This window comes from Streptopelia decaocto (assembly GCF_964273445.1).
Source record: "Streptopelia decaocto genome assembly, chromosome: 2".
Taxonomy (NCBI): Eukaryota; Metazoa; Chordata; class Aves; order Columbiformes; family Columbidae; genus Streptopelia; species Streptopelia decaocto.
The window spans coordinates 159,344,916-159,372,161 of record NC_138655.1 but is presented as its reverse complement, the minus strand read 5'-3'; the positions used below and the strand labels follow the sequence as shown (position 1 = coordinate 159,372,161).

The following is a 27,246-nucleotide window of genomic DNA, read 5'->3' as shown; positions in this document are numbered from 1 at the left end:
CATTGTCAACATTCCATGGACGGTGAGAGAAGATATCACTAGCTGACTGAAGTCTTGATCCAGAATAGGAGATGGGTTTTTACCATTTTTTTCGGTGGGAATGTGCTGGCAGAGTAGCAGTACTATTTTATCTAGCCGCTTGGATTAACTTAGAGACAAGCAATGACAGGGAGTTGAAAGGGCTGAAGGATGACTTGAAAAGGAGACTGGTTTTCTTGAACTGTGCTAGCACTCTTTCCTTTTACTGGAACCTTAGCTGACTCAGGTTTCAGGTTGCAGGTTCCTGTGGAAACTTGTAATTTTACCTTCTATCACAAATGGAAATTATTTTTCTGGTGAAGCAGAATCAAACGATTGTGTACTGCTGAATGCTGTTGCACCAACAAAGTTACTGAGCTGAGAAAAGCCAAAGATGTCTTGAAGTAGAGGACTGATCTTTCTTGGTTCTTCAACAAGCAAAGTATTTCATAGAATCATAGAATCATTTTGGATGAAAGACACTCTCAGGATCGAGTGCAACCATAATCTAACCTAACTCCAGCACTAAATCATGTCCCTAAGAACCTTGTCTAAATGCCTTTTAAACCCCTTCAGAGATGGTGACTCCACCAGTTCCCTGGGCAGCCTGTCAACCATGCCAGCCCTCTTAGCACTGTCCTTTAATAAGCATCTCTTTTGCGTACATCCTGTGCATGAAGTAACCAAACGACAGCGAATATAAATCCATCCTGGCCACAGAGAAGACTGCTTTCCCCTCTTCTCCCAGGCTGTCCTCTGTTTTCCTCTTTAAGCAGCATTCTTCACTCCCCTGTTTATGCATATGCCTTTGGGTGGTTAGTAGTCAGCAAATATTCTGGCTCTCCTCACTCCACCCCATGTATTGCCATCTCTTATTAGAGAGAAGGAGCTGCTCAGATGAATGTTGGCATTTGTTTTAAGTGCATTCTGCTGAATACCTGGTGTTTTCCCAAAGCATCTGTTTTCACACACAAATACTGGTGATGGCAGGAACCTCCGTAAAGCTTTCCAGATGCCACCTGCCCTGGAAACTCCCTGGCTGTATATGAAGAGAGTATGGGTTTTGTCAAGGAAATGTGGGATTTGCTTTGATTTTGCTGCATTGAGCCCTCTCACTAATTATATTTGCATGGCGAAGTTATATGCATCTGTTTCTCTAAACTGAGCTTCTGTAGACACAAACTTCATAGTTTATGCATTCAGTTGGGCCCCTGGTCTGAGTCAGTCCTTCCCAAACATTCAGATGAACACTCAGTCTCATTTTAGAAATGCTGCATTTGGAGAGCTTTGATTAGTAAGACTACATTTGAGCCAGGAGTATTTTTCAGGTTAGTTTATTTTAATAGTTTAATTAAAAAACTAAAAATTAAATACAGGTTTTCCCTTTTTTTTTCGTTTTTTTTTTTTTTTTTTTTTTTTTTGTTGTTTGTTTTTTGGTTTTTGGTTTTTTTTTTAGCTCTGGGGCAAAACTATGAAGTAGCAGCTTTCTGTGGGCTGAAGACAATTTCATTGCACTGTTGATCATGAAACAAGGTAGAATTTATGGTCTCAGCGCTCCCAGTTGTTTTACAGCAATCCCTGGGAGAAGGTGCAGCAGGAGTCTCAACCACAGTGCCACTTCACAGAAATGGAGGGTAGGAATAAGCATTCTCCTAACATGATCTATGCCATTCCTGTAGATGTCTACTCAGGAGGGGAAATTACTTTGTTTTTATAAGGAGTACAGATTTCTTGTTTAGACCGAGACTTCATTTTTATGTGGCAATGGAGGCACGACATGGAACCTTCTCTTGTCAACTATACACTGAGCACATTTTGTGGTTCATAACTACAAAATTGTTTGGTATTAGAAGGTCACTTCATCTTGCTCAGGAAAAGAAAGAAAACAGTAATAGTCCAGATAATTTGATAAGATGGTGATGTGTTCCTGTCTCCTGTAGCTGTCACCTCTAAGAATATTTTTACCTCTCCTTTTGTGTGTAGCAGCCAAAGAAAATTTAGGAAGGATTCATCTAAGTTACTCTGTCCTTATAGTAGGGGGTGAGAGGCAGCAAATGCAGTCAGTGAAGACTTAAAATATGGCAAATGAACCACACCTGAAAATTTCCTACTTCTCTTCTGAATTGCAAAGGAATTTCCCATGTGATCAGCTCAGCTGCTGCTCTCTGTTGTGAAGTCGGTGCTATTTGAGATAAATCCCACAGCTTTTCTGTGAGTGACTTTCTGAAGAGATGCTGTTACAGTTCCATGGGCTGGATTTCTTTAGGTCCTCGTAAGTACTAAATGCTAGAAAAGGAGAATTTTTGTTCTGTTCATTAGACTATGTCTCTGATGTCAGCACCTCTGTCTTTTCTCAGCAAGCCACTGGCACATGTTTTACAAGGAGGAGTAACAGTTTTCTGTAAAAAGCTGTCTTTTATTAGACAACTAGAATATAGTATCTGGGAGTTCTTACGTGAGAGTCGGAAAGCGGAGTTTAAGCATCTGTCCATGTTTGGCAGCATTTGCTGCCTCCCCAGCTTCCCTCCCCTACCTCGGTGACACATATTGTGCTGTCATGTGTCATCCTTTGCCACTTCAACTCTTTCCTTCATGTTTCAGTTGTCTTGACTCCACCTGCTCTGCTGCTTCTTTTTACTAGATATTTAAACTTACAAGATGCTGTCCCTTGTATCTCTGTGGTAGCCCCACACCTGCAGTTACAGTTTTGAATCCTATTCACAGCTGTGGGGCTTGTTTATGTTGCTGTAGCCATTTCTTACATATACGAGAGAAGGAAACAACCTGCAATGCAATTAAATTACAGTACAAGTGTTAATTTGCTTATACATATACACATATACACATATATACATATACACATATAATTATTTAGAGGAACACAATAATCACTCCCCCCAGGACTCTATGTTGGTTTTTAAGTCACAAGTCCTCTCTAATCTGCATGAAACAACCACAAATTCTGTTAGAAACTGAGAGGAGGCAACACCATGATGGGTCAGGTATTTCTCTAGGCCCAGAGATCTCCATATGGTTCCATTGAGTCATGTTACATATATCATAGAATGTTACATATGTGTTTTTATGACTTCATGTTGGTAATTTACGAGAGCACTTGTGTGACAAATAATAAATTCTGCACAAATAAAGGTATGCAAGGTTGGAACCCTTCTGTTTTCAGAAGACCACAAACTACTATTAGTGCCTTACAGCTTCTAATAATGTAACATAACAATATATTACTCTTAGGTTGTTGCCCTTTTCATGTGATGTTCCTATATCTAGAGGTGATCTTAGGGTGAGTTCCTCTGGTTGTGTCTCGTAACTGCATACCCTCTCATGGAGATAAAGACCTTTCATGGATTAATGAAGAGCAGTGGCCATGACCAAGGGGAAAGATCTAACAAAATGGCCATGGGAGGTGCAGTGACACACTAGAAAAATTCATCCACTCCTTTCTACAAGTCCTCTCAGATTCGAACAGAAAGTTGACCAAGGACTCCACATATTGCTGTGGAGTGGCAGAAGTGTCCTACAGACTAGTACTTGGTGCCCTTGCTTTAGAAAGTAAAGGGCTTCTTTTCACCTTACTCTCTGGATCAGTGCATTATTTTTATTCATATAAATGTCCATAGTGGCTTAGAGAAATTAAGACAGACATTTCTGTGTGTGTTTCAGGTAAGCGTGTGAGACAAAGTAGAACTGATTTTATGGGAAAAGGTCATGGAAAAGTAGCAGTTTGAGTAAAGTACTGCGTTACAGCAACTAATATTTCAAAATACATACACAGTCACGGGCCGATTAGGATCATAGAATGGTAGAATGTCCTGAGTTGGAAGGGATCCACAAAGATCATCTGGTTAAACTCCTGTCCATGCATAGGACAGCCCCACAGTTCACACCATAATTATTTATAATTATCACATCATAATTATTTATCTTTAAAATTCTACTTTACTTAAATGTTTATCTTCTTTTGCTGTTCTTTATTTTTTAAGAGTTTTTTTAGGCTTTTGGGGCTTGTCTGCTTTAAATACAATTTTTATAAAGTATCACATGAAAGAAAGCTGTTAACTGTGGTTAGTGGAGAGAAAACGAAAGCAAAAGTAACATAGTATGTAGAAGGCACTTTTCCCTCTAGCCAAATGAACCTAAGTTGACCCTAAAGCAAATGTGACATTTAACCTTTCCTGTTCCTACACACCCTGCGCTGAACTAGACCTCTGTCTGTTTGTTCCCATCATCTGACGAAGCGGACAGCTGAACATGCCATGTATTTACAGTACATGGAGATGTCTTGAGTTTCTTCTTTGAAGTGAGACAGCGCTTTGGCCTGTGAAGTAGCAGATGAGTGGAGGGACAGAAGGGAAGAAATGGGAAGAAATGCTTCTGTTATGTCACCTCGTGTGACTGGGTTGACATGACCACTGCTTTTTGGAAGGCTCATTTGGAGTTCTGTGCCTTATGATATGACCCTGGCTGAAGAACAGAGCCATTGCCTTTCCCTGTCTCCATGGCTTGACCGTGCATGGCTTGACCTGAAAGGTTTTGCGATGGGAGGCAGAAGTTTGAGTCTTCCTGGAGGAAAACAGCACCTTGGTGTTACTTGAAAAGAATAAAGTCTGATAAAGGTTTTTTTGTTTGAAAATGGCCTCAGGTTGCACCAGGAAGGGTTCAGATTGAATATCAGGAAACAATTCTTCATAGAAAGAGTTGTGAAGCAGTTGAACAGGCTGCCCAAGGAAGTGGTAGAGTCACCATCCCTGTAGGTGTATAAAAGTTGTATAGATGAGGCTCTTAGGGACCTGCTTTAGTGCTAGAGATAGTTTATGGTTGGACTCAATGATCTTAAGGGTCTCTTTCAACCAGAACAACTCTATGATTTGATTATTCTATTATTTTATTTCAAGACTTCCTATTTCGTAAAATAGCAACAGAGTGAGAAGTAGATAGAAATGGTATTGTACAAAGAATAGTTCTTCTTTAGAGACCAACATTGCTGGTGGATTCTATTGTCATGATAATTTACTCCACTTCTTATTAAACAGCAAGGAATTCAGTGGCATAAAAAGGGTTCTGCAATCACTTAATGCACCTTAAAGCACTGAAATTTAACATCAGCATTCAAGGAGTGTGGTCATTTCCTTGAGCGAAAGCTGCCTGTATTATATTAGTGTCATTCTGCATAAATAGGAAAGCAAAGGCATTTTGTGTGTTACCACAGCTTTATATCCCCCTCAGAAACAGTCAGGAAGATTTTGTTCCACAGTTTGAAAATGGAAGTTTCTGTCACTGGTGTGTCACTCCTGAATTTGCTTACAACATTTAGTTCTCCCTTTCTTAAAGGGCTTTTAAAGAGCTTCTCTTGCTCCAAGCAGTACCCCAGCTCAGCTGTACATTGGGATGTACAGTTCTGTGGTCTTCTCTCCTCCGTCTGCAGTGGGCACTTCAGTAATTTCATTTTTGAGTGTGAAAATGACAATGAATTCCTTGGATTCAACTCTAAACATACATTTCCTAAAACTACTGTTCCTAAAACTACTGTACTGAACCTGCAGTGTCCTTGAAGTGCCCATGTTGATATTACTGCTTTCTCGATAGCATTTGCCCTCAGTGGAGGGGTTAGCTCTCTGAATTATGAGGGTCACAACCTTCTGTCTTTTTTACTGGCTAAAAAGAGCCGAAGATCACCTTCCATAGGTGATCTTTTTCTTACATAGTCAACGAAAATAGTTTCCTCACACCTTCTGGATTGCCCTTTGCCTATTCTTGTCTCTCCCTCTGGACTGTATAAGGATCTTTAGCAGCAATATATCTGTTAAAAGTTAGTTGAGAAAAATTCCACACATGATCTTCAATGGGATGTGATTCATCTTCTCTATTTTAAGCATCTCCTTTTAGGTGAGATAAATTGTGAGCTTTGTTAATGCTATTGACTATCTCCCACAAGAAGAGGTCCAGGATAGGTGGTTCATCTCATTACATATAGTGAGATGAATGCCACCTGATGTCATGGAGCAATTATAACTATAAATCTTCTCTGTCATGATGGGATGTCTGAGCTAATTATGAATGGGAACTGCTATATTAGTTCTGGGGATTGGAATGATAAAAACCTATCCATGCGGCTGCTTTACTGTTTGTTTTGGTTTGTTTCTATCTGTTCATCCAGATAGTTCTCCACTGTGAATCTTCTGTGAACCTGCCCTTGTCTGTTCTACTGGAAAAGTACTGTGAAGCTTTGTCAGCCCGCACCAATGTCACAGGTATTTATTTCTTCATTTCTTGTTGGCTTCTTGTTACTGTGGGATCTGTTTTCAAAGTGTCCTTGCTCCAGGAACATCTTTTCTTGCTGAGATAAACATAGTGCCTCCAGTCTTGGGTTTTCATTGGCAACAATCTACACTGCTGTGACAAGGAAAGAAAGCATTGAATTTTGCACACCTGGAAAGAGCTTCATGTGAACTAATAGCGACAGATTGTTTTGTAATTTGTTAAGCTGACTGTACTCACTGACTGATGTGACCATTGAAGGTCAGTACTGTTTAAGTGTCGGTATCCAGATTGGTGGAGATTTATTGCCAAAGGCTGTCTGCGTTTTTCCAAGTGCAGAATGGGACATCCAGTCTGGGTAGGTGAAGACAGGTAGATGTGCTAGTAAAATTCAGCCCTTATGTGGTGGTCACTGTGGAAACTGGGGTGCTCTGACCAAACTGACACCTCATATAAGCTAGGGATGTACCCTGGACCATTTCAGCCAGATCAATATCCCATTAACAACTCCACTCCTTCCAATCAGAATACAGTACATACAGCAATGATTCTTGCGTTTGATTCTTGACTAAAATGCACCAGCACAAAAATGATGCTGTAAGAGATGTCAAACTATATCCTTTTCTTCAGAAGTGCGATAGGCATACTCAGAGCCACTCCTCTGTAAGATGACTGCGGGTTGTGTGCTGCGATTAATGACCTTGCTGGGGGAAAAAGCAGGATTGTTTCTTTTCCCCTCACTTCTCTTTCCCCTGGAAAATCTTCATGCAGGAAGAAGTTTAAAATATCTTGTAATAATGTAGATATTATCATTTAGCCCATTCTCCAGCCCTGAGAAATGACAAAAGAAATGAGGCTGAAGGAAGAAAAAAAATCTTTCTGTATCTGATATTATAACAACTGTGTTTAATCTGACTGTATCAATTCCTTAGGGACAATAAGATGATCTAGATAAGACAGAGTGAAGGCTGAAAGTTCTGTTGCCTTAACTGCCTGTTAATTTGCATATAAATGGTATGTTGACCTGTATTATGAATCTAGCCTGAGCTTTGCATCTTGTGCCATTGTGTTTCAGGGAGCAACTCTGCCTCGTGTTATATTTGCTTGTATAAATTTTAATGACCATCTATCACATTCTGTAGCTGAACACAAAAGAATGATAGATGAGGTTCTGCGAAACCTTCCTTAATTCTGGATGTTTATTTTAGGTATTCTTTGCCTTGTGAATATTATTGCAAATAATATTGTAAAACTTGCCATTAATTCATAATGTATTTTTCCTTGTCCAGGGCTTCTATTGAAAAAAAAAAAAAAAAATCACACCAGGCTGTCTTAGAAGCTGGCAAAAAATTTACTTCTCATTTGTTGACAAAACAATAGTTTTCTGGGCTATTTATATGATGCATGAACATGGAGCGTCTTCGCAGGCTGAGTGCAACTACTGTAATAGCATTTTAATATGAAAAGGGAAGAGAGAAGTCACAGAAGCCTCTCCTCTATTGCATATCATTGTAAGGTATCAGTGATCAAAAAGGCAAAGCACTGCTCTGAAGTTAATGAAAATTGACTGTCATATAGAGACAACGCAACATGCAGCTTTTCTAGAACATACCTTCCTACGATGCTTCTGACCATAGCCCTTTCTGCATCATGCTTCAAAATCCTATGAACCTGTACTCTTCTTTGAGCATGGGCTTATACACATAGTAAAACCCAAAGCTGCTTCATGTTCAGACAGGTTGGACATCAGCCCAGACTCAGGCATAAGCGTGAAGTGAACTTAGGGACATACTAGGGACAAAAGTTCACTTTTTTTTGCTTAGTATAGGCCAATGGGCTCTTCTCAATGTGGTGGATAACCAACGTGGTGCTTCTAACCACTACATATTGCTTTTCCGTACCAATTGTACAATCTTCAAACAGGTCTGGACTATTCAGCTATGATTTTTCTCACTAAAAATGGAAGTTTACAATATAGTGATCTCCTCTTCATAGTCCGTAAAGTTCTAGTTGGTACAGTTAAAGGCCAAAGCACAATTTCATCCTAAACTAAGATCCAAAATGGAGCGGAAATGAAATGCTTTTTCTTTAAAGGAATCCAAGAATCACAAATTCCTGTGACTACTCTAATTTTTTGATGTCCAAAATTAGGTGAGCTCTGTGCATCCTTCATTTTGAACCCTCATAACAGTAAGGATGCATCCTACTGAAAGATTGGTGTGCTCCATCGGGCAGCATAGAACCATACCACGGAGTCTGCAATGTCTGAGGCTTTTCTCTGGCTCACATTCTTTGACACAGTGCAGATATCATATTTATGGGGTGGGGGGGAAATCAACAAAAAAACCCCAAGGAGAGCCATATTGAACAATCTTTATTTATAGCTGGGAGAGCAGTAAACATTCGAGTTTTGTAATTGGTTATCTTCCCTGTCTCTTTTCCAGAAGATGCTGTTAATTAGTCCAATATGTTATTTTCTCCCCCTATAATTACTAACTTCCCCCCGCCCAATATGTTCATACTAAGTATCCCAAACAGATGGCATGAAATGCTTTTGAGAATTTAATGTATGTGTAATTTCACCGAATTGCTGAGTGAATGACATTGTAAATTCAGTGTTTTAAACCAAGTAATATTTTTTTCAGAGGTGTAAGGTGGTAACTTACTCTCTCTTTTGGGTGTTTTTTCCTTGAAAAATCCCTGTTTGACACCTTCATGATTGCCTGGGTGCAGCTTTTGAGCTTGATGGGAATGTATGTTTTTATTTGTGGATCTGAGCAATAATTTTATTTAATTATTACTTTGCTTTCATATATAAGAGGAATTGGTTGAAATGGCAGGATTTTTCTATAGCAACTCAGCTGAGAGTGTTCCTGATGTTGTAATTGCTTGATATGGTTTGGCTAGAGTTAAAATAATATCCAGGATGACTGAATGACTGTAATCCTATATATCTGGATGATACGTGATCTGAGTTATAGCTTGAATTTTTATAGAAACTTAGTGGAAGTGGGTCCTCAGTTCACGTTGATATTCCATGAGTTTTGACTTTCCCATCTAAAATGTTTCCACTAAAGACTACAAGTCTTGACTTACATCTGATCCTGCTCACTTTTGATCTCCATCGAAATCTTTTGATCCCACTTTTTGGTCCATTGACATGTTTGGCCACACAATCTTTAAGACCTTATCAAAAGACCTGAAAACTGGAATTTTGTCCAAAAAATAAAGTAGAAGATGGATGGCCAGTGCTACTGTGCTGATTGGGTCAGTATAAGAATTAAATTATTATTTTCCTTCTCTTTCTTACCCTTCAGTCATTTTGAAGGTTGTAATTTGCATTTACGGTGTTTAAGGCTCTTCAGACAACCCAGCAGAGACAGTAGATTAGATATCACACATTCAATTTCATGACGTTCTGGGATTCACTGAAAGCAAAAGTTATTTGATCCTTCTGGTCACTGGATCCTGTTGAGGTTGGTTCCTTGACCTTATTCTGGTAGTTTTGTAGTACGGTGGAAGACTGTTGTCTCACAGAAATGGGGTAAATCTCCTGATTCTGAGTGTTGCAGGGTTCCACCTGTACAAATTCTGGCTTATACAATATCTGGCTGATGCTGTTTTCTCAAGTCTCTGGGGAAGTTCTGGTTTAAGGAACGTGTTGGTGGTTGTGGCAGGAATGTATGCAGGGATAGATCCAAACACACAACTCCTCAAAGATGCCACTCAAGTCTCCAACTAACCTGATATCATTCAGACGTTGCCATAATTTCCCCTGTTGCTGGGACAGTGTCTTATACTAGGGGTTTCTCCAGCACTTACAATAGCATAAAACTGGGAAGGTATGGAAAGTGATCTTCTTTTTTTAGTTTTTGTTTAGTGTAACCAATCCACATTCATATCTCGAATGCATACATGAAATCTCTGACAAGAGGATTTAAAGACAGATGCTTTGGCTATCAAAAACAAAAGAATAGTCATGAGAGTTTTGCCTTGATGCCCCTACTGCTGAGAGCACACAGGCTGTAGATTTTTCTTGGCTGATTGTTGTTAGTTTTTAGTAGTCAAATTTAATTAATCATTCTTTTAATAGATGAGTTTCATGACAGACGAACATATTCGGTAACTTGCTTTCCATCCAAAACTGCAAAGGTGAGGCTTTCACTGCTCTTGAGGTTATTTATTTCTGTACCTTGCTCTATTCTGTTTCTTGGAAACAGAAGATTTGACCTCGTTACATCTCTCAATATCCCTCCACGGTAATGGCATGGCAGTAATTCTCACTCTTTCCCTTCTGATTTTCCCAGCAGGTCACATCAATGAGCACTCCTATTTATAATGATCCTTGGATGAGCTGTTCATTGAAACGTATGCTCTGCACTCTCTTGGCATCAGCTTGCTGGCTGAAGCTCTGGACGCTGCTCTTGCAGCTGCCTGTGGGGTGCTTAGGAATGTGCTTTCATCACATCCACACAACCCAGTTACTGCTCACAGGCATAAAGATAACCTCAATGCATCAGCGTTTGCATGATCAAAGCTCGAGCTAAAGAAACAGGCAATCTTCCTATTTTCAGATGCTGCAATAACACTATTTAAATAGAGGTGACGATGTTGGTTTACTTTCCTACTGCCTCAAATGACATACTGGGCAGTCTGACACTACTTTCTTGTGCTTCCCAAAATAAAGCTGATGGTGTTATACGTTGTTGCACAACTTGTATTACTACCACTGGTCCTTACAATTTAAAAAGTTGCATTTCTTAATTCTGGTACACTTCCAAGCTGAGGATATGGAAAAACTCTCATGTATTAAGAAACTGTGTAGACAGTCCAACAAGTTCTATGCTTGATGAGAGATGATTATTTGAAATCATAGGATCATAGAATCATTTATGTTGGAAAAGACCATTAAGGGCATTGAGTCCAACAATTAGTCTAACACTACCAAGTCCACCACTAAACCATGTCTTTAAGCACCACGTCTATTTTGTATGTTTGCTGTACAAAGAAAACATTTAAATATTTATGGTGGGTTTGTTTTTTCTTTTTATTTCAGCGGTGGTTGTTTGGTTTTTGGGGGGTGGGTGCAAGTTACTGACAAATTCTTCCAAAATTTACAGCAAAAAATCTCTAAGCTGCATAAATGAAGTTGTAAAGTGCACAGCTGTTATATTCATGAGAGCAACACAGAGAGTTTTTGGGTTTTTGGGGGTGTGGTGGTAGTGTTTCCTTTTTGTTTCTCTGTGAGTAGCTATTATTTGTGGTCTGGCTTTGTGTTGTGATCCTGCATATGAAACATGTTTCAGTAAAAAATTGCACCAGTGCATTGATCCCATGGGTGTTTTTGCAGAACCTCAGGAAACTACCAGCCAAGGTAAGCTTAGCTTAGAAGAGGGACCAACTACACTGGAAGCAGTGCTAGTGATATAGAGTGAAATATCAGTAATCAGTTTCCTCAGACTTTACATTATACAGGAAGGTAACAACCCTCTGAACATCTTCATCAATACAGTCTCTCAATGGCAACAGTTCTGAACTGACTGAAAATAAAATCTGTAGCAGGTCTGCCTGGAGTCACTAAGATGTTGGGTATGTGGGTCTGAGGGAGGATTGTAGGACAGGGTTGCTGGTGGTATGGAGTCAGGGAAGATTCTATGGTCTTATTAGATACTGTCAGCATTTACAGTGATCAACCCAATGACATTGTCATGGTGGTTCTATGCTGCCACCCTGGGATGCTGTGGGGAGTATGGAAAGGGAAGAGTGAACAGTATAAAATTTTAGAGGAATGCAAATCAGACAGCTCATAAACAAAAACATGTTACAGTGGGAAAATGCCATTGAGTTTTGTTTCATATTTCAGAAGAGTGACACCTCAGTCATGGATCTGTCCCTTCTGCATGATACGTTCTCAGCAGACTTTCAGTAGTGACCATTACCATTCCACACTGGATCAAATATACTTAAATCTTTGAATTTATACAGTTGGTAAAATAAATACCATTTGCCAAACGTGGCTTCTAAATTAGATATCATTTTTTGTACACTTGGCAGATAAAAATATACCCTGTAGAACCTCTCATTTTGTCAAGTTCTACTGAACAGATGGAGTGCCTTTTCCTTTCACATGGAATCACGTCAGTGAATCTGGTCTTAAATGAAAACACCTCCTGTCCTTCAAATCAACATTTCTCTCTGGGTTTGTGGGTTAGTGAGCCCTTCAAGCAGCGAAATAACACTGTGGCCGATCTAGAGAGTAAAGCCACACAATAATAATAATGATACTACAAACTGCACTGTTTGTAACAATGGGTGGTTCTAAAGAACATATAAAATATATAGTGCTGAAGGATAACTGTTATTAGGAAACGAGAGAGATGGACTCAAATGGGATTTTTCCTTTGTTGCTTCTGATTTCTGTAAAATGCTCAAGACCTTATGACCCCGTGACTAAGTTGGCTCTCCACTTCAGGAATGAGCCTCTAGATGTGCTCTTTTTGACATGCAGTAGTTGTCCTGCCTTTGTCTTCCTGCTTTTGACAAAATGGGTGTTTTCTTGCTTCTTTTGGAGGAACGTCTTTGAGACACACAGAGCCAGATTCACGATATAGACAGACCAAGGTGAGATTTGGCTCCATTTATTTATTTTTGAATATAAAATGGCAAACTCTGTGTGTCTTAGGCCCCTGTGTACAAACTCATACCTGCCTGCACTGCTGTACTTCATTAGCATCTAATGAAAGCAAAAAAAAAGGTGACCTTCTACTATCTGTTTTTAGTACATTGCAAGATGTGCTCAAAGCTGTTTGAGAATCCAGTGGCTGGTCTGAGGAAGAGAAAGTGTTAGGATGCTTCATACTTACAGATGCTGTCATGGCCGTGGACAAGAATGTGAACACAGACAATGAATCAGAGGTTCAACTTGCATAAATTACCTATTGTGATTTATCCTTGTGATTTATCCATCCATCCTTGTTTAGCTCTCAACTGCATCACTTGGTCGACCTTTTCTGAATAAACTCTGTTATGTATGGAATTGATTTGCCTTGGCCTCCACCCCTGATGTGGGGACAACTTATTATATAGTCCCATGTATGAAAAAAATAGTTAAGCATAAAGCCAGTAAAAATGCAAAGTTGACCTGTAAAGCTCCAGCTCTGTATTGTTGAACTTTCTTATTCCATTACAAAATAAGAACTGTGAGATTTTTTTTTTTCTCCAGGCATTCATCTTACTCATGAATGTGCCAAAGTGTGGAAGCTGGTTGCATAAGAAAAAGATAATGGGAAACGTTAACAGAGTTTATGTAAGCCACTAGGACCTGAACTGTTCAACCACTTCACCCTGAGTCTATCTTTACTTGTATGACTTATTCACTACAGTGATACGCTCCACTGAGTAACGTTGCTCCTGTGCATAAACATGTTAGGCAAAAGGTTTGTTTATGGATGTAAATATCTCAAGTGCACATACCCATAGCTGAGAGAGATAAATGAGAAACAGATTCCTAAAGATGTAAATGCTTTGTGCTATCTCAATGCCATTAATGTGCTACAGGAATTGGATTTCATTACTCTAAATAGCACTGCTGTAAAAAACCTACTAGCCTATGTGTGGATTTGTTTGTCTTCCCTAAATCCTTCTAAAGAACACCATAGGGAACTGTGCCATTGTAAGACTCTGTCTTCATCCTCTTGAAACTGCAAATTATACAGATGTCCTTGGTACATAAGGCCAAGCACTTAGAAGCTGATCTCTTGACTACTAACACTGTTAAATGCATAGAGGTTTACCACACCAGAGAAACCTTGTTCAGGAAATCCTCTGAGATTAATGGAGGCTGGGAGACAGCTTATGTGTCTTCTGTTCTTGTGTTCTTCCCTAAGCATTCACTTAAGACAGGAATATCATAGAATCACAAAAAAGTTTAGGTTAGAAAGGACCTCCAAAGCTCATCCAGTCCAAACCCTGCCATGAGCAGGGACATCTTCACCAGATCAGGTTGCTCAGAGCCCCGTCCAGCCTGGCCTGGGATGTCTCCAGGGATGGGGCATCTACAATCTACCAGATGTAGTAGGTGGACCTTTAGTCAGAACAAATAGGGCTGTTCTGATATTTTTAAACAAACCTATTTTATCATTGAATATGGAGGCAACCTAAGGCCCACTCAGCTGCAGATGTCTACTTTGTAATATCTAGAGTTATAGGAAATTAATCACACTCCTAAGAACCTTCTATTTCTTTGAAAGTATCCCTGAGGTAATTTAGCAGCATGTGGAAAACTATTAGTTTCTGCCTTTTGTGTAAATAAAGGTGAAAGAGTTCATATCAGAAGGGAGATAGAGTTGCAATTTCATTTTTAATCTACCCAAGGAGACTGCTTGTGAGTTCATCACTGTGAACGTGTGTATGAAATCTTTAGATGAATCCTCTGTGTTTAGCCACACTTCAGTGGGCGTCAGGTCTTTGAAATTTGCATTATGAGCTAAAACCAAGGTTTCTGGCTAAAATGGGTGGCTTCTTATCTATCTGGGCAATTTGTTGTGCTGGGTTTTTTAAATATATAGATATGTACATGCATAAAATTATATACATATATGTGTACAAATACATATAAACACCTGATTATTTTAAGAATGAAAAGTGTCATTATGCTGAAATTGTCCTTCTTCCAGTAGCCACTGGGTGAACTCTGAAACCTTTGAGTTCTAGGATTTTGGAGTATGATGGGTGGTTTTTGCTTTGATCTCTCCAGAAAAAAAAAAAAAGTATCCCATTCTCTTGTTTGAGTTACTTTAAAACTTTGCTCAAATCTCCACTTTCAGCATGGATAAATAAAGTCAATGATTTATACAGGATGTTCACTATTTTTTTCCCCATTCCTCCTAGACATTTTAGAAGTCTTGAGCTTCAGAGGGGCAAAATGCTATTTTATAACAAATGCCCAAGTTACTATGTAAAGTGCTTGTCATTTCTGCTTAGGGGAGACTGTCCAATTCACTCAGACCAGGCTGGTATTCTCTCATGTTGTTTTGACTGATTACTGTTCTTCTTTTATTTAATGTCTATGAAGTGTTCTTGGACCCAAAAGTAAAACTTTTATTAGCAGAAAATAGACATATTTCTGAGTTGTTATAAAATAGCTCGTTATGTTGGTTAGGACACAAATCTCTGAGATAAGTGATACAGAAATTCACCTAGTATATGTACTTTTACAAAAAGCAATGTTTTTGGTTTTGTTTTGGTTTTTTTTAATAAGAATACAATCAAAATTAACATAGTTATACAGGTTATTACACTTTTGGCTATTGTTTCCCTAACCTGGAGAACAAGATTATGTGACCATTTTCAAGAGGGAGACAGGGAGCACAGGGTCATCAGTGGAAACACACACAGTAGAAATTATTATACCTTATGTTTCTTGGTATTGTAGTAATTAGAATTGCATCAAAATCCAGGAGAAAATGAAATAAATCTGTCCATTTTATTTGAGAAAACACAGAGTTGAGGAAAAATGTATGCAGCATTATGTAGCTCTATTACTTTGTTTTTATGCAGTCCCATAGTCTGCAGATGAAAAAAGCAAAGCATACTTGATTTTTGATCTGCATTGCAGATTTCAGAGCACATTTTAACTCTTTGGCTCTTTTCAGGAGGCCTGACTCCCTTATGGATTATTTTACTTTAAGTCCACCATTTTCGGTTACTTCTTGTTTCCAGTGTTAAAACAAATAGGAATATTTTGCTGTAGTTAGCTTTCCATATTTTAAAATTTAAAAATTTAATAGTGAAAGCATTCTTATAGAATTCATGGAAATTGAGGAATGCACATTTTTACCTCTGTTTTATATACAGTGAAAAGTTAGATGATCTGCCAAGAATTCAAAGCCAATCAAATCACTAGAGGAACATTTGAACTTGAGATGTTCTCAATCTGTAGCCTGTCTGCAGTACTTGGTTGGTACTAATAATATAGCAATTAGAAGTAAGCAGCTGATATTTTTGCATTGCAAAAGTTTTAAATATTCCATGGTAACCTTGCAAGCTCACATGCAACATAAGAACGTTCAAATTGATTGATGTAACTGCTCTTGCTTTTAGCTGAAGCTTTTATGTGTTGATATTTGCAGTTGATCTTCTTCAGAAATCTTAGGAGGTCCAAAGGTGAAACTCACAGGTATGACTCCATGGAAAAATAAGGGATTAAATTTGGATTCTGGTGGCTGGTGTGAACTTCCGGAGAATAGAAGTAATGATTTTGAGGAAGGGAGTGCTGAGGTGTTCACAGTGAATAATTACTTAGCACCTATTGGAAATACAAATAAAGGCAAGGGAGATAATTTACCTGACATCATGACTTTAGCTAGAAGTGGATTTGAAATTCCTCTCTCTCTGCCCCATGCTCCAATAAATACTCTCTTCCCTTATGAAATGTTACAGTCACATACTTTGATGTAAAGAAAGTATATGCTTGTTAGCATGACACCAATCATGGCTGGAACATTATATGCTGTACAAATACCTTTATTCCATACTAATCCCCAAAAGACCCGATGGTGTTTAAACGGTTTATATTTGTATGTAGCAAGGGCAAGGTGATCAGCATAATAAAAATAGCTGTCCTCTTTATCTGTTACAAGTATACAGCTCTTTATGGATATGTAAATGCCACTTACAGATACTCTGAATTGTCACGGTTATTATTGTGTTTATTGGTTGAATATATTATTTTGAGTAAATAATGGTCAGTGTAGACAAGACTATCATGAAAGAGAATAATGATGTGGGCAAGCCAACAACTACAGAAGTCTTACCTGATCATGTCCAGCTTTTATCTGATGCACAAAGTTGGCTTTGAACAGTAGCTGGAAATTCTCAAACATGGTAATAAAGCCTGACAGGAAAAAACTGAAAGACAGGCCAAGTGACCTGGGTTAAAGAAAACTGTGGGGTCACTCTGGTCCTGAAGGACGCCAGTGAACTGTTGTAGGATGTTTTGACACAAAGCTTTCTTAGGGGGGCAACTGTGGGATTTACCTCAGAGACATGTGTAGCCAAACACCTCAGCACATGCAATTGTAGAGTTTAATGTGAAAAAATAAAAGCTGGTGGCCTTATTACCATGACAGCCTTTGGTATGTACAGCACTTATGTTCCTGGAGTCTCTCAGAGAGTCTGTTAATAAGCATCAGAAGTGTTACGTTCTTACGCTTTTTTAAAATTTCCTTTTGTACCAGTTCAGTCTGAATCAGTGTTTTCCTTCATCTCCTACACTCTGTTCTCTGCAGCTCATTTGTTGGGCCAGGTGCGCTGTGCAAATATTGGGGGTCAATTCTACTCTCTCATGAGCAGCAGTGTGGGCTGAACACTTTCTTCTCGTTAATGTTTCTCATGCTTCTGTGCCTTCCACCAAACTCCATCCTGGAGCGTCCGTCACCTCTGGCTTCAGGTAATAGAATACCTCTTCACGTGGGTTTTTCTCCTATGCTTTATTATTTGCAAGGCCAAACTTAAAACGTTCCCTGTTTTCAATTGTTATTTTTTTTTCCATTTGGCCTTTGGCCCATGATCGCATTACACCTTGCAAATAATTCTGCTTTGTAATTACTACCCTTTGCCCTCTCCAGCTGAGTTACCATGGGGTGGAGGAGATGTAGCCCCATTAGTTAAGTGCTAACGATGACTTTGTGTGGAGAAACAACATTTTTCTTTCCCATGATGTATTGTCATGGGTAATTTAAAGCCAGTGTTGTTTCAGCTTCTTCTTCCCACTGCTTTCCTCATTATTTACCTTTTGAAATTAGGAGTAGTTGTGAGACAGTGACAGTTTACAGGTAGGCATCTTTGTCCCTTACAACTCGGCAGCTACTGCATGTATCACGTAGTTGTATTTTATTACTGTAGATTGTGTGATTGTGGTTGCCTGTGGTGAAATAAACTTGCCGCTCCTTGCAAATAGATTTGGCTGAAAATTTTCCTTATAGAGAGCAGAGAGAGTAAAAAGTCAGTGATAATTTGGAAATTTGACTGCATAGGAAGGGGCTGAGGAGTTGGGAGACAGATGGACTATAGGTCTTTCTCCTCTTCTCCAGGCTATTCCTATACTCTCTCTCCTCTTTCTTCCTACTCCTTCACAGAATCCTGAGATACCAGATATCCCTCCTCTCCATCCTCCCCTTTGGACCCAGAGATTCTCCTCTACATCTTTCTTGTTGTAGGTGTCTGGAAGTCCCTACCAGTCCTTAATCATCTACTGAGCCTGCCAAGCTGTGAGAAAGATTAAGGTGATGCAGATGATGTAGAGCAGGATCCAAATCTAGGCTTTGGTCTTAAGATCAGGGCTGTGTTGGGTATCTGGAAGACGTTAAAGTTTTCTTCTCCTGTTGACATTTCTGCACAAGCTCATTGGTTTAAGACTTAATGGAGAAGCAATTGTCATGGGATATTACTACCATGATTAAAAATAAAATGCTTCAAAACTTATAGTTGTGTTTATTAGATGCTAAGTCAAGGTCAAAGTTTAAATCAGAATGTTTTTGGTACCTCTAGAAAAGCAATATTTTGAGTAATTTTTAGCAAGGCAGGTTATTTAATAACATACATTCTTTAAAAGTGTCAAGAAGCACTTAAACATGATCTTATTAGTAAATTAATTTCTAAATATGACCTAGATTAAAAATAACAACACATAGTAGCAGAAAAGCAACATAAAGCTAGTAGTGCGAGAATGCGCCTAGATTCAGTGCCTTTTCTTTCAGTTCCCCTAAGGTACTGAGGGGTTCCCAAATCCTAAATATAATTACAGTCAGTGTTTGGTATTCCTGTCTGTTTAGGAGTTTTCAATGTAATTTCTTAAGGCAATGATAATGTAGAATTTCCAATAGGCAAAAGCAAACTTAAAATCTAAATAATTCTGATTCTTAGTAGATATCTAGGTGATAATAAAACAACTTTTACCTTTAGGAAGATTTTTACTTCATAAGATATTGAAAATACTTTGGAAACTACTTTCAATTATATTAAAACCTTCAGAAAAGATAAAACAGACCTCACTTAAATGCCTGATTTTTTTAATTAAAAAAAATAAAGAAAGTAGCAGCCTTGAAGAAAAGCAACAGTATGTTTTATTTAGGGTACAGTCAAGTAATTACTTGTTATCACAGCCCATTTTTAAGAAGGCATTTCTTAACTCTTCTTTCTTATATGCTGAAGCTGATTTAGGCAAAACCAGTTTGCTTTTCGTTCTAGCTGCTGGTCCTTTGTTAGGAGTAGGAGAGATGGAAACTTCTCAATCTGTGCTAATCTTATCACGATTGACCACATGTATTTTTCAGTAGTTGACTCATCTGTTGACAGCTGACTCCAGTAAGTGTATAAACTATATTGAGTGAAGACCAAATAACCCTCAGGGGGGATCAATCATAATCTGATGAGCTCTTCATTTCCAGGCATACATCGGGCATTGGTGGGTGGTGGAATTCTAGACACATCCCAGAGAAGTCTGCTGACTCCCGATACCCTTTAGAACAGGATGAATGTTTTCCTTCAATAATTCCGAAACACTCCAATTTCAACTTCAGGAATGTGTTTTATTTTTTGAACAAATGCCACCAGAGGAAAAGAAAAAGAATCTGGATTTACATAGATGTGTATATTTTCTTTTGACAAGTTAAGGTTGTCTTGGAAACCTTAATTTTCTATACCTTGCTCTTTGCAAATCCGTGTACACTCTATATCTAGATTCCCAGCCATATTCTAGAATAATAGTATTTCCTTTATTTTTGCTGTTTCAGCCCATTAATTTAAGCTTTTAGGAGCCCAATGAGTTTGCATTTGTTTTCTGGGGCACTTCTAATCTCAGAAATGAAAAATCAAAGTCTGACTTGTGGTTATAAATCATATTGTTATTATTCAATTTCTCATTATGATAGTAAACAGAAGCTAAATCGGATCAGCCTGTCTCTTGGTATGAACACTGTGCAGTTCTCAACATGCTCAGAAAAAAAGAGGTCTTTATTCTTTAAGAGTTTATAGCTGTTTTCTTGCCTCCTTTCTTCCCTTTGTATTTATTCTGAAAAGCATGGGCTTCAATGAGATTTTCTGCTCATAACTAATGCTCTTAAAATTGCATCAGTCCCGAATTGATGGGCTCTATTAACAGTAGAAGTGTAAACTCTGGGAAATCAAAATCTATTTTCTATGCAAATGGAATCTACTCAGCAGAAAATCCCCAAACTCAGCATTTTGCAGGAGCTGGATGTTTTCTGAGTGCTTTGTAGGAATCTCGTATTTTCTCCACTCATGCTGAGTTCTTAATCCTGAGCAATTTGACTCCTCCTTGGTCCAGAAAATGAGGCAAAATGGTGTTGTTTTGGTGTCCTTGTTTAACTGGGGAGCTTGTTAGAGCCTCAGGTTTAGCCCTGTGTATTAAGATAACTTTTGTTTCGGCTTTCCCACAGTGTGTTTTACTGGGCTGCATTGTAGCATGAGACAGTTTTGTTTCCTAATTCAATTAATCTTGGGTTTAAAGCTAATCACAGAAAAGTCAGTCTTACATGACAAGTGTCCAGCCTGCTCTGACACGGTGCTACAGGTACTGAACACATTAAAGGTGAATTTAAGACAATTTTCATTCCTCCTCTGCCCAGAATTGAGTGCAAATAGATGTCACCTGGGTTAAATAATTTTATAATAGTTTGGTCTCTGCAAATTCCTGTGAAGAACACTGTTTTTTCTGCAATATAGAAAATTATCTCCGTAAGTACTTCCTACTTCAAAGACCCTGATGGTTATTTTGGGGAGCAGGACACAGCTACATGTACCAATGAAATGAAAAACTGTACTTGATCTCTTGGAGAAATGCCGGCTCTGTTGTCTGGTTTATCAAGGCCAATCCATCAGGAGGCCCAAAATTTAATGATGGCTAGTTTAAGAGATTAAAAAGCCGAAGTCATGCCGTTTGAACTATGTGTGAGCAAAACCATGGAAGTTATTTCTAATTCATTGTTCACTTTTCTCTTATTTGGTGCTATTGGTTGGTGAAAACCAATCATTCAGTAAATAAAGACACTGTGATCAAGAACAGGATTCCTATGTAGCCATAACAAACAACATAATGGAAAATTTTACGAAAATGAAAGTAACAGCAAAGGCCCCGTGGAAACATTCAGCTCCCCACAAATGGAGGCTATTTTCACAGAAAGATTTTTCTGGGCCTGATTTTTCTCTTATATTCCTTACAGATGGGATTCCTGTCCCTAAGTTTAGACATTTGTAGTACAGACAGGTCCCAGTGAGCAGGTCAGCCCAGGTTGCCTTTATACTTAATGATGAGAAAGAGAGACTTTTAGAAGACAATTTATCTGACCCAATATAATTATCTTCTTTATGGTGACAGAAATCGTCCCGTAGAGTCCACTGACTGCACTGTCCACATCTATTTTGTCTTTTAAGGGAGCTTAGAGATTTCTCTGCCCCTGACAGCCACTCTATAGATTATTAAACTGAGACAAATGATCTTGTCCTCATCATCTGCAAATCAGAGGAGAACTGGCTTGAGCAATGCCCATCTATCAATTATTTTCTGGACTACTTGGTTTATATTCCTACAGATTTTGCCTCCAGCAAGGACTTTTCGGGAACATAATCCATAAAAAACTAGCACAGTTGTTCTGAAGAGAAGTGGTATTTTCTTCTGAAAAATACAAATTGCTTCTTATTCTCAGAAGTTTCTTATAAGGAGGTTATTGGGTTTTATCTGAAGAGGGTAAAAGGGGCTGTTCTTTCATCTGCATGAAATAATCAGTTATTTCAAATGTAATTGTGGCTTTCTTGGTGTGGAGGAATACTCAGCTATTTATTTCAGTGGAGACTGGAATATTAACATTAGAATGACAGGACTTTATTGGAGGAATAACCTTTGCTCATAATCAGAGGTGGTAAGAGAATTCAGCTCACCTAATGTTAGGTATGTATAATGTAGACAACTGCAATGAAGTCAAACACTTCAGGCTCCTTTTATAGGCAGAAATATTAACAGCAATACACTAATGATACCATGAGGACCTTTTGGATAAGCTAATCAACATCTAAAATTTGAGGATCTCAACCATTTATTTTGTTCAGGAAACTGCAGATTTCAGAGAAGCCTAGGAAACTGTTAATTCCTGCTCCAGATTTCAAACTTCTGTTCTTCTCCTATCTACGTTTTCTGTCACCTGGCAAATGAAAAAGCCCATGGAATTCAGACCAAATAATTAAAATGTAATTTAAATGACCCCTAGGTTGTTCCAGCCCAACTAACTAATCTCATATTCAAAGGCAGAAGCAGAGTCACAGAGGCCAAGAAAACCCATTTGTCCATTATCGTAGGTAGTTTTTCTGTCTGCGTTAGGGTATCTCAATGGATCTGGGATAAAATGGTCACAGTCTGGACTGTTTATTCAAACTGATGTCCTTCTGGACATGGACATCTTTCTGTGAGGCCTGTGAAAGACATTGTGCTCTCTTCATGTAAATAAAGTTCACTTTAATGAGGTCAAGGAAAAGAGAAAAGAGATTTTGATTCAAGATTTACCTAAGAGTTTGCTGGAGTGGTGGGTGAAAATGGTATGGGGCAAAATTCAGTGAAACAGGGCTCCACAGTTGGATTTCCCTTATGACAAGAGAAAGTCCATTCCCAATTGTTATTCTGAAGTGGTGAAAGTTATTTGACTCTTATTTTGGCACTGGAAATACTGTCCTAAGAAAAGATTTAACACACTCTTCTGTTTCCAGAAGACAATTTAACTTTAAGCAATTCAGTCCTTTTGATTCATAAAAACCAACCAACCAACCAACCAACCAACCAACCAACCAACCAACCAACCAACAAAACTGAATCAAAACAAACACCAAACCAAACAAACAAAATGGGAAAAAAAAAGGAAACCCTGTCAGAAATTCGTAGCTGGCAGTGTGGATGTCGCCTCTCCCCAAAGGGGAGAACAGCATTAATGTGGAAAGGATAAGATGATTGATCCATCAGCATTTCCATCAGAAGAAAATTGACCCAGCCAGGGGAATTGGTCTCGAAGTGGTGAAATAAGTTGGAAAGCAGATGACCAAAGTCTGAAAGCACAGTTACTTGAAAAACGCATTGAGTTGTGGAGTGTTTTCAGAGTGAAACGATGTGGTATGGGGAGGAATGAGTGATGAGGACAGACTTTGCTGTCCATCTCAAACACATAATCTCTTGTGAAGTTGATAATCTTGTGTGTAAAAGGAAATTTTCTCTTTAGTGAAATAAATCTTTTACTATAGTGACATTTTTGCTGCTTAAGAAGCAGAGGCAGTAAAATGCAGTTTGTCCACAGGCAGATCTGTGTATGAACTAGCAAACTGTCATGTTTTGGTGGCTGATGGTTTTGTATTCAGGTAACTATAAACACATATACGATGTTTTGAAATTCAATCAAACTTTTCCATTGCAGTAACGGAGAATAAGGAGAGCCCTCCAGTGGCCAATCAATATAAATCAGCATTGCTTTGGCTTTGATGCAAGTCTAGAATCTAGGGGGAGAAATAGGTGCTACATATATCAAAGGCAGCAATTTACAATCCTGTTACAGATGATTTATACCTTGCTTACATCAGTCCTTTGATCCATAAGAATTCCATAGCACTTCATAAACTCTCTATCTCTGAAACGAACAGTATGGATCTATTCATCGTTTCTGTCTAGGAAGGGCTATTTGCATGAAGATGAAAATAGGGTTAAACTAATAGGTTTAATATTTAATAATTTTATATGAAATGGAAATGAAGCAAACTTGATCCTCACTGAAGTAATTCTTAGTATTCCAAATGCAATAACTGCAGGAAAACCTCTTCACAAAAAATAATTATGTCTTCATTAAACAGCCCCCAAAGACAAAGATGTGATGCCCAGGTGCTTGTTGCGTGCAATGTTGCTGTAAATAATGATTCTGGTAATTTTATTAGCTGGAGGAGGGAAGAAGTGCTGGAACAGAATATATTTTCCAGGTATCAGTCTACAGAGTTTGACATCTACTTATTACAACTGTTTAGTTACCGACATCGTAAATGGCTACTCTGGTTGGATGTAGGAGATTTTGAAAGGTTAATGAGGAGATTTACTGAGTCCATAAAAGAATCAGCACTCGCTTAGCAATAAGATATCTGCTTTTTGAATTGTGTGACAGCATATGAATGACAAAAGGCTTAATAAGAATGTTCCATGTTTTCCCAAAACTCTTTCTTTAATATTCATTGGTGTGATATGTGCAGTTTACCAAATACAAAACAGATTAACACATCTTGGGAAAAGAAACCCAGCTGTGCTGTCGAGTAGATTGGAAGTGCCGCACTTCCCAGGATTAATATTTGCTGCACCTGTTACTAAAATATCTATCACAATATCAGCTATTTCATTTTACATGATGACAGTTACATGCATTTTACATCCGTAACAAAATGAATCTATTTTAATGTTGGTGTTTATTTCAGTCTTCAGCTGTTTTCCACTGAATTCCTGAGAACTGATCCTTGTCTTTTGTAAAACTCCACTGTAATCAGGGCTGATGTAACCAGCTATGGATTGAGCTTTCCTTATCTAAGTACTTGATAAGAACAGAAAAACATTAATTTTGAGGCTTTAGCCTGTTTTCCAAGGTTTATTATTCTTGCGAAATTTCTTACCCATAAAACGGATGTAGTCAGTTTACAGGTGCTTCAAAAAGTATGCTTCGGAATAACAACCTTCCGTAATCTTTATACAAGACCAATAAAATCCAAGGGAAAACATAATATTTGAACAAACATATGTACATTTCAACCAAAGCAGCATTTAAGTCCTAGTTCAACAAATTAACTCTACCAAGTCATTCAAACTCCTCAGTTCCTGAAGTGGAAGTGAGGGTTTAAAGTTAAGCAACGTTTAAGCACAAAAGCGCTCATCAATGAAACCGATTTTGAACAAGAAAACAGCCTTTACCAAAAACTATATCCCCCAAAGGTGGGCATGTGTAGAAAAAAAAAAAAACCAAAAAAAGTAATGAAAGACCCAAAGCATATTTGACAGTGTGTCATAATATGAGCAGGGCATTTTTATGATACAAAATTTTAAGCTGAGGTCTGTCACGAAACTTAAAGGTGCCAAAGAAGAGTGTCATGGTTTAACCCCAGCCAGCAACTAAGCAGAACACAGCTACTCACTCACTAATCCTGGTGGGATGGGGGAGAGAATCGGAAGAGTAAAAGTGAGGAAACACATCGGTTGAGTTAAAGACGGTTTAATAGGTAAAGCAAAAGCCACATAGACAAGAAAGCAAAACAAAGGATTCATTCATTACTTCCTATGGGCAGGCAGGTGTTCAGCCATCCCCAGAAGAGCTGGGATCCATCACGTGTAACGGTGATGCTATCACTCCAAACATCCCCCGCTTCCTTCTTCTTCCCCAGCTTTACATGCTGAGTGTGGCATCATATGGTATGGAATATCCATTTGGTCAGCTGGGGTCAGCTGTCTCACCTGTGTCACCTCCCAGCTTCTTGTGCTTCCTCACTGGTGGGAATAGTGTGAGGAGCAGAAAACACCTTGGCCCTGTGTAAGCCCTGCTCAGCAGTAGTAAAACCTTCCCTGTATTATCCATAGTTCCAACACAAATCCAAAACATATCCCCAGAGTAGCCACTAGGAAGAAAACTAACTCTATCCCAGCCAAAACCAGCACAGAACTTAATGATCTTAAAGTGAGTTTCTGTTCCATAGTATGCAACATGTAAATATGATCACACCGATTACTTCTCTTCAGAAGCTGCTGTATGTGAGCATCAGTGTGTGTGTGTAGAGTTCCCCAGCACAATTCCCGGTACACAAGGCTCGATGAAATGGAGAAGTTTCTCTGCCTTCTGTGGAATTTCTTCCCATCCAACCATCTCTATGAACTGTAGTTAATACAATGTATCTTGTAAAGATAGTTTAATGTAGGCATTTTTGTTTCCTCTTTGAAACACACTGTGCTGCACTGCATGATTTGTCTTTTTCATTTGTGCCTAACATATATCTACAGCTCCAATATCCATCTCAGATATGTGATGTATGGGCAGGAGAAAGCTCTGTATAAAATACAGCCGTATCTAACAATCTCTTGGGCTGAATTACATCCTACTAAGTACAATATCTTGCGAATTTGAGGATCATATTTGGCTCCACATAAATGAATCATCATTCTCTGAAAATGGCCATTTCCCTGGAGACTGTTAGAGAGCCTGGATGTCTGTCTTAGTCTAGACACCCAAATTTTAGGTGCCTGAAATTAGGTGAAATGAATCCCTTTGCTACTATGGACCTCTCAAATACCCAACCTATACCTATTTAAGATCTGAGTTACCCTGTGGTATAGAATCTGAAATACTGGCCCTGATAATAAAAAGGTCAAAGGGTTGTGAGTCAATCTGGGGAATGGATTTGAAACGAGGTACTTGGATTTGTTATCCTTGGCAGTACCCAAAATTATATAGATAACAATGGTTGCTGATTCCAGATGCAGGCACAAATTAATGCTACAGAGATACGTCCTTTCATCCATTCTGTTCTTCTGGAGCTGCAATTTCATACTGTAGCAGTTTGAAAGTGCTTTGCAATCACAAATCAGGGGTTCATTAGGTTCTTTTTCCTCCGTTATCAATCACAGCCCTAATCATATTCTGATAATTCGTTTTCATGCCTAATCATTCCAGCTTCTGCCTAGTGTGACTGGACCCTCCCTCGCTATCTGTTACAGAATGATGCTCCTGAGAACCACTGTCCCGTTTCTTGAAGTTGACATGATGGCTCATTTCTTCTTCCACTTAATTTCCAAGCATTTCCTCTAGTGGTTGCTGACCTGTAGTCCTTATAATAAGTTGGCTAGCAGAGAGACACAAATATATTATACAGTGTTTGTGCTGTATT

The 27,246-nt window shown here is 38.6% G+C and overlaps 1 protein-coding gene across 3 annotated transcripts in view; it reads left to right on the top strand.

Annotated features, from left to right (window-relative positions):
• CRHR2 (corticotropin releasing hormone receptor 2) overlaps positions 1-27,246 on the top strand; it is a 148,013-nt gene that overhangs the window by 7,348 nt on the left and 113,419 nt on the right. For 2 of the 3 annotated variants that reach the window (XM_082044646.1, XM_082044649.1), the window contains exon 2: positions 6,191-6,284. In XM_082044646.1, coding sequence (XP_081900772.1) covers positions 6,191-6,284 — 94 coding nt within the window. Of the gene's footprint in view, positions 1-6,190; positions 6,285-27,246 lie in introns of those variants that run through there. The other variant, XM_082044647.1, reaches the window with a different exon arrangement.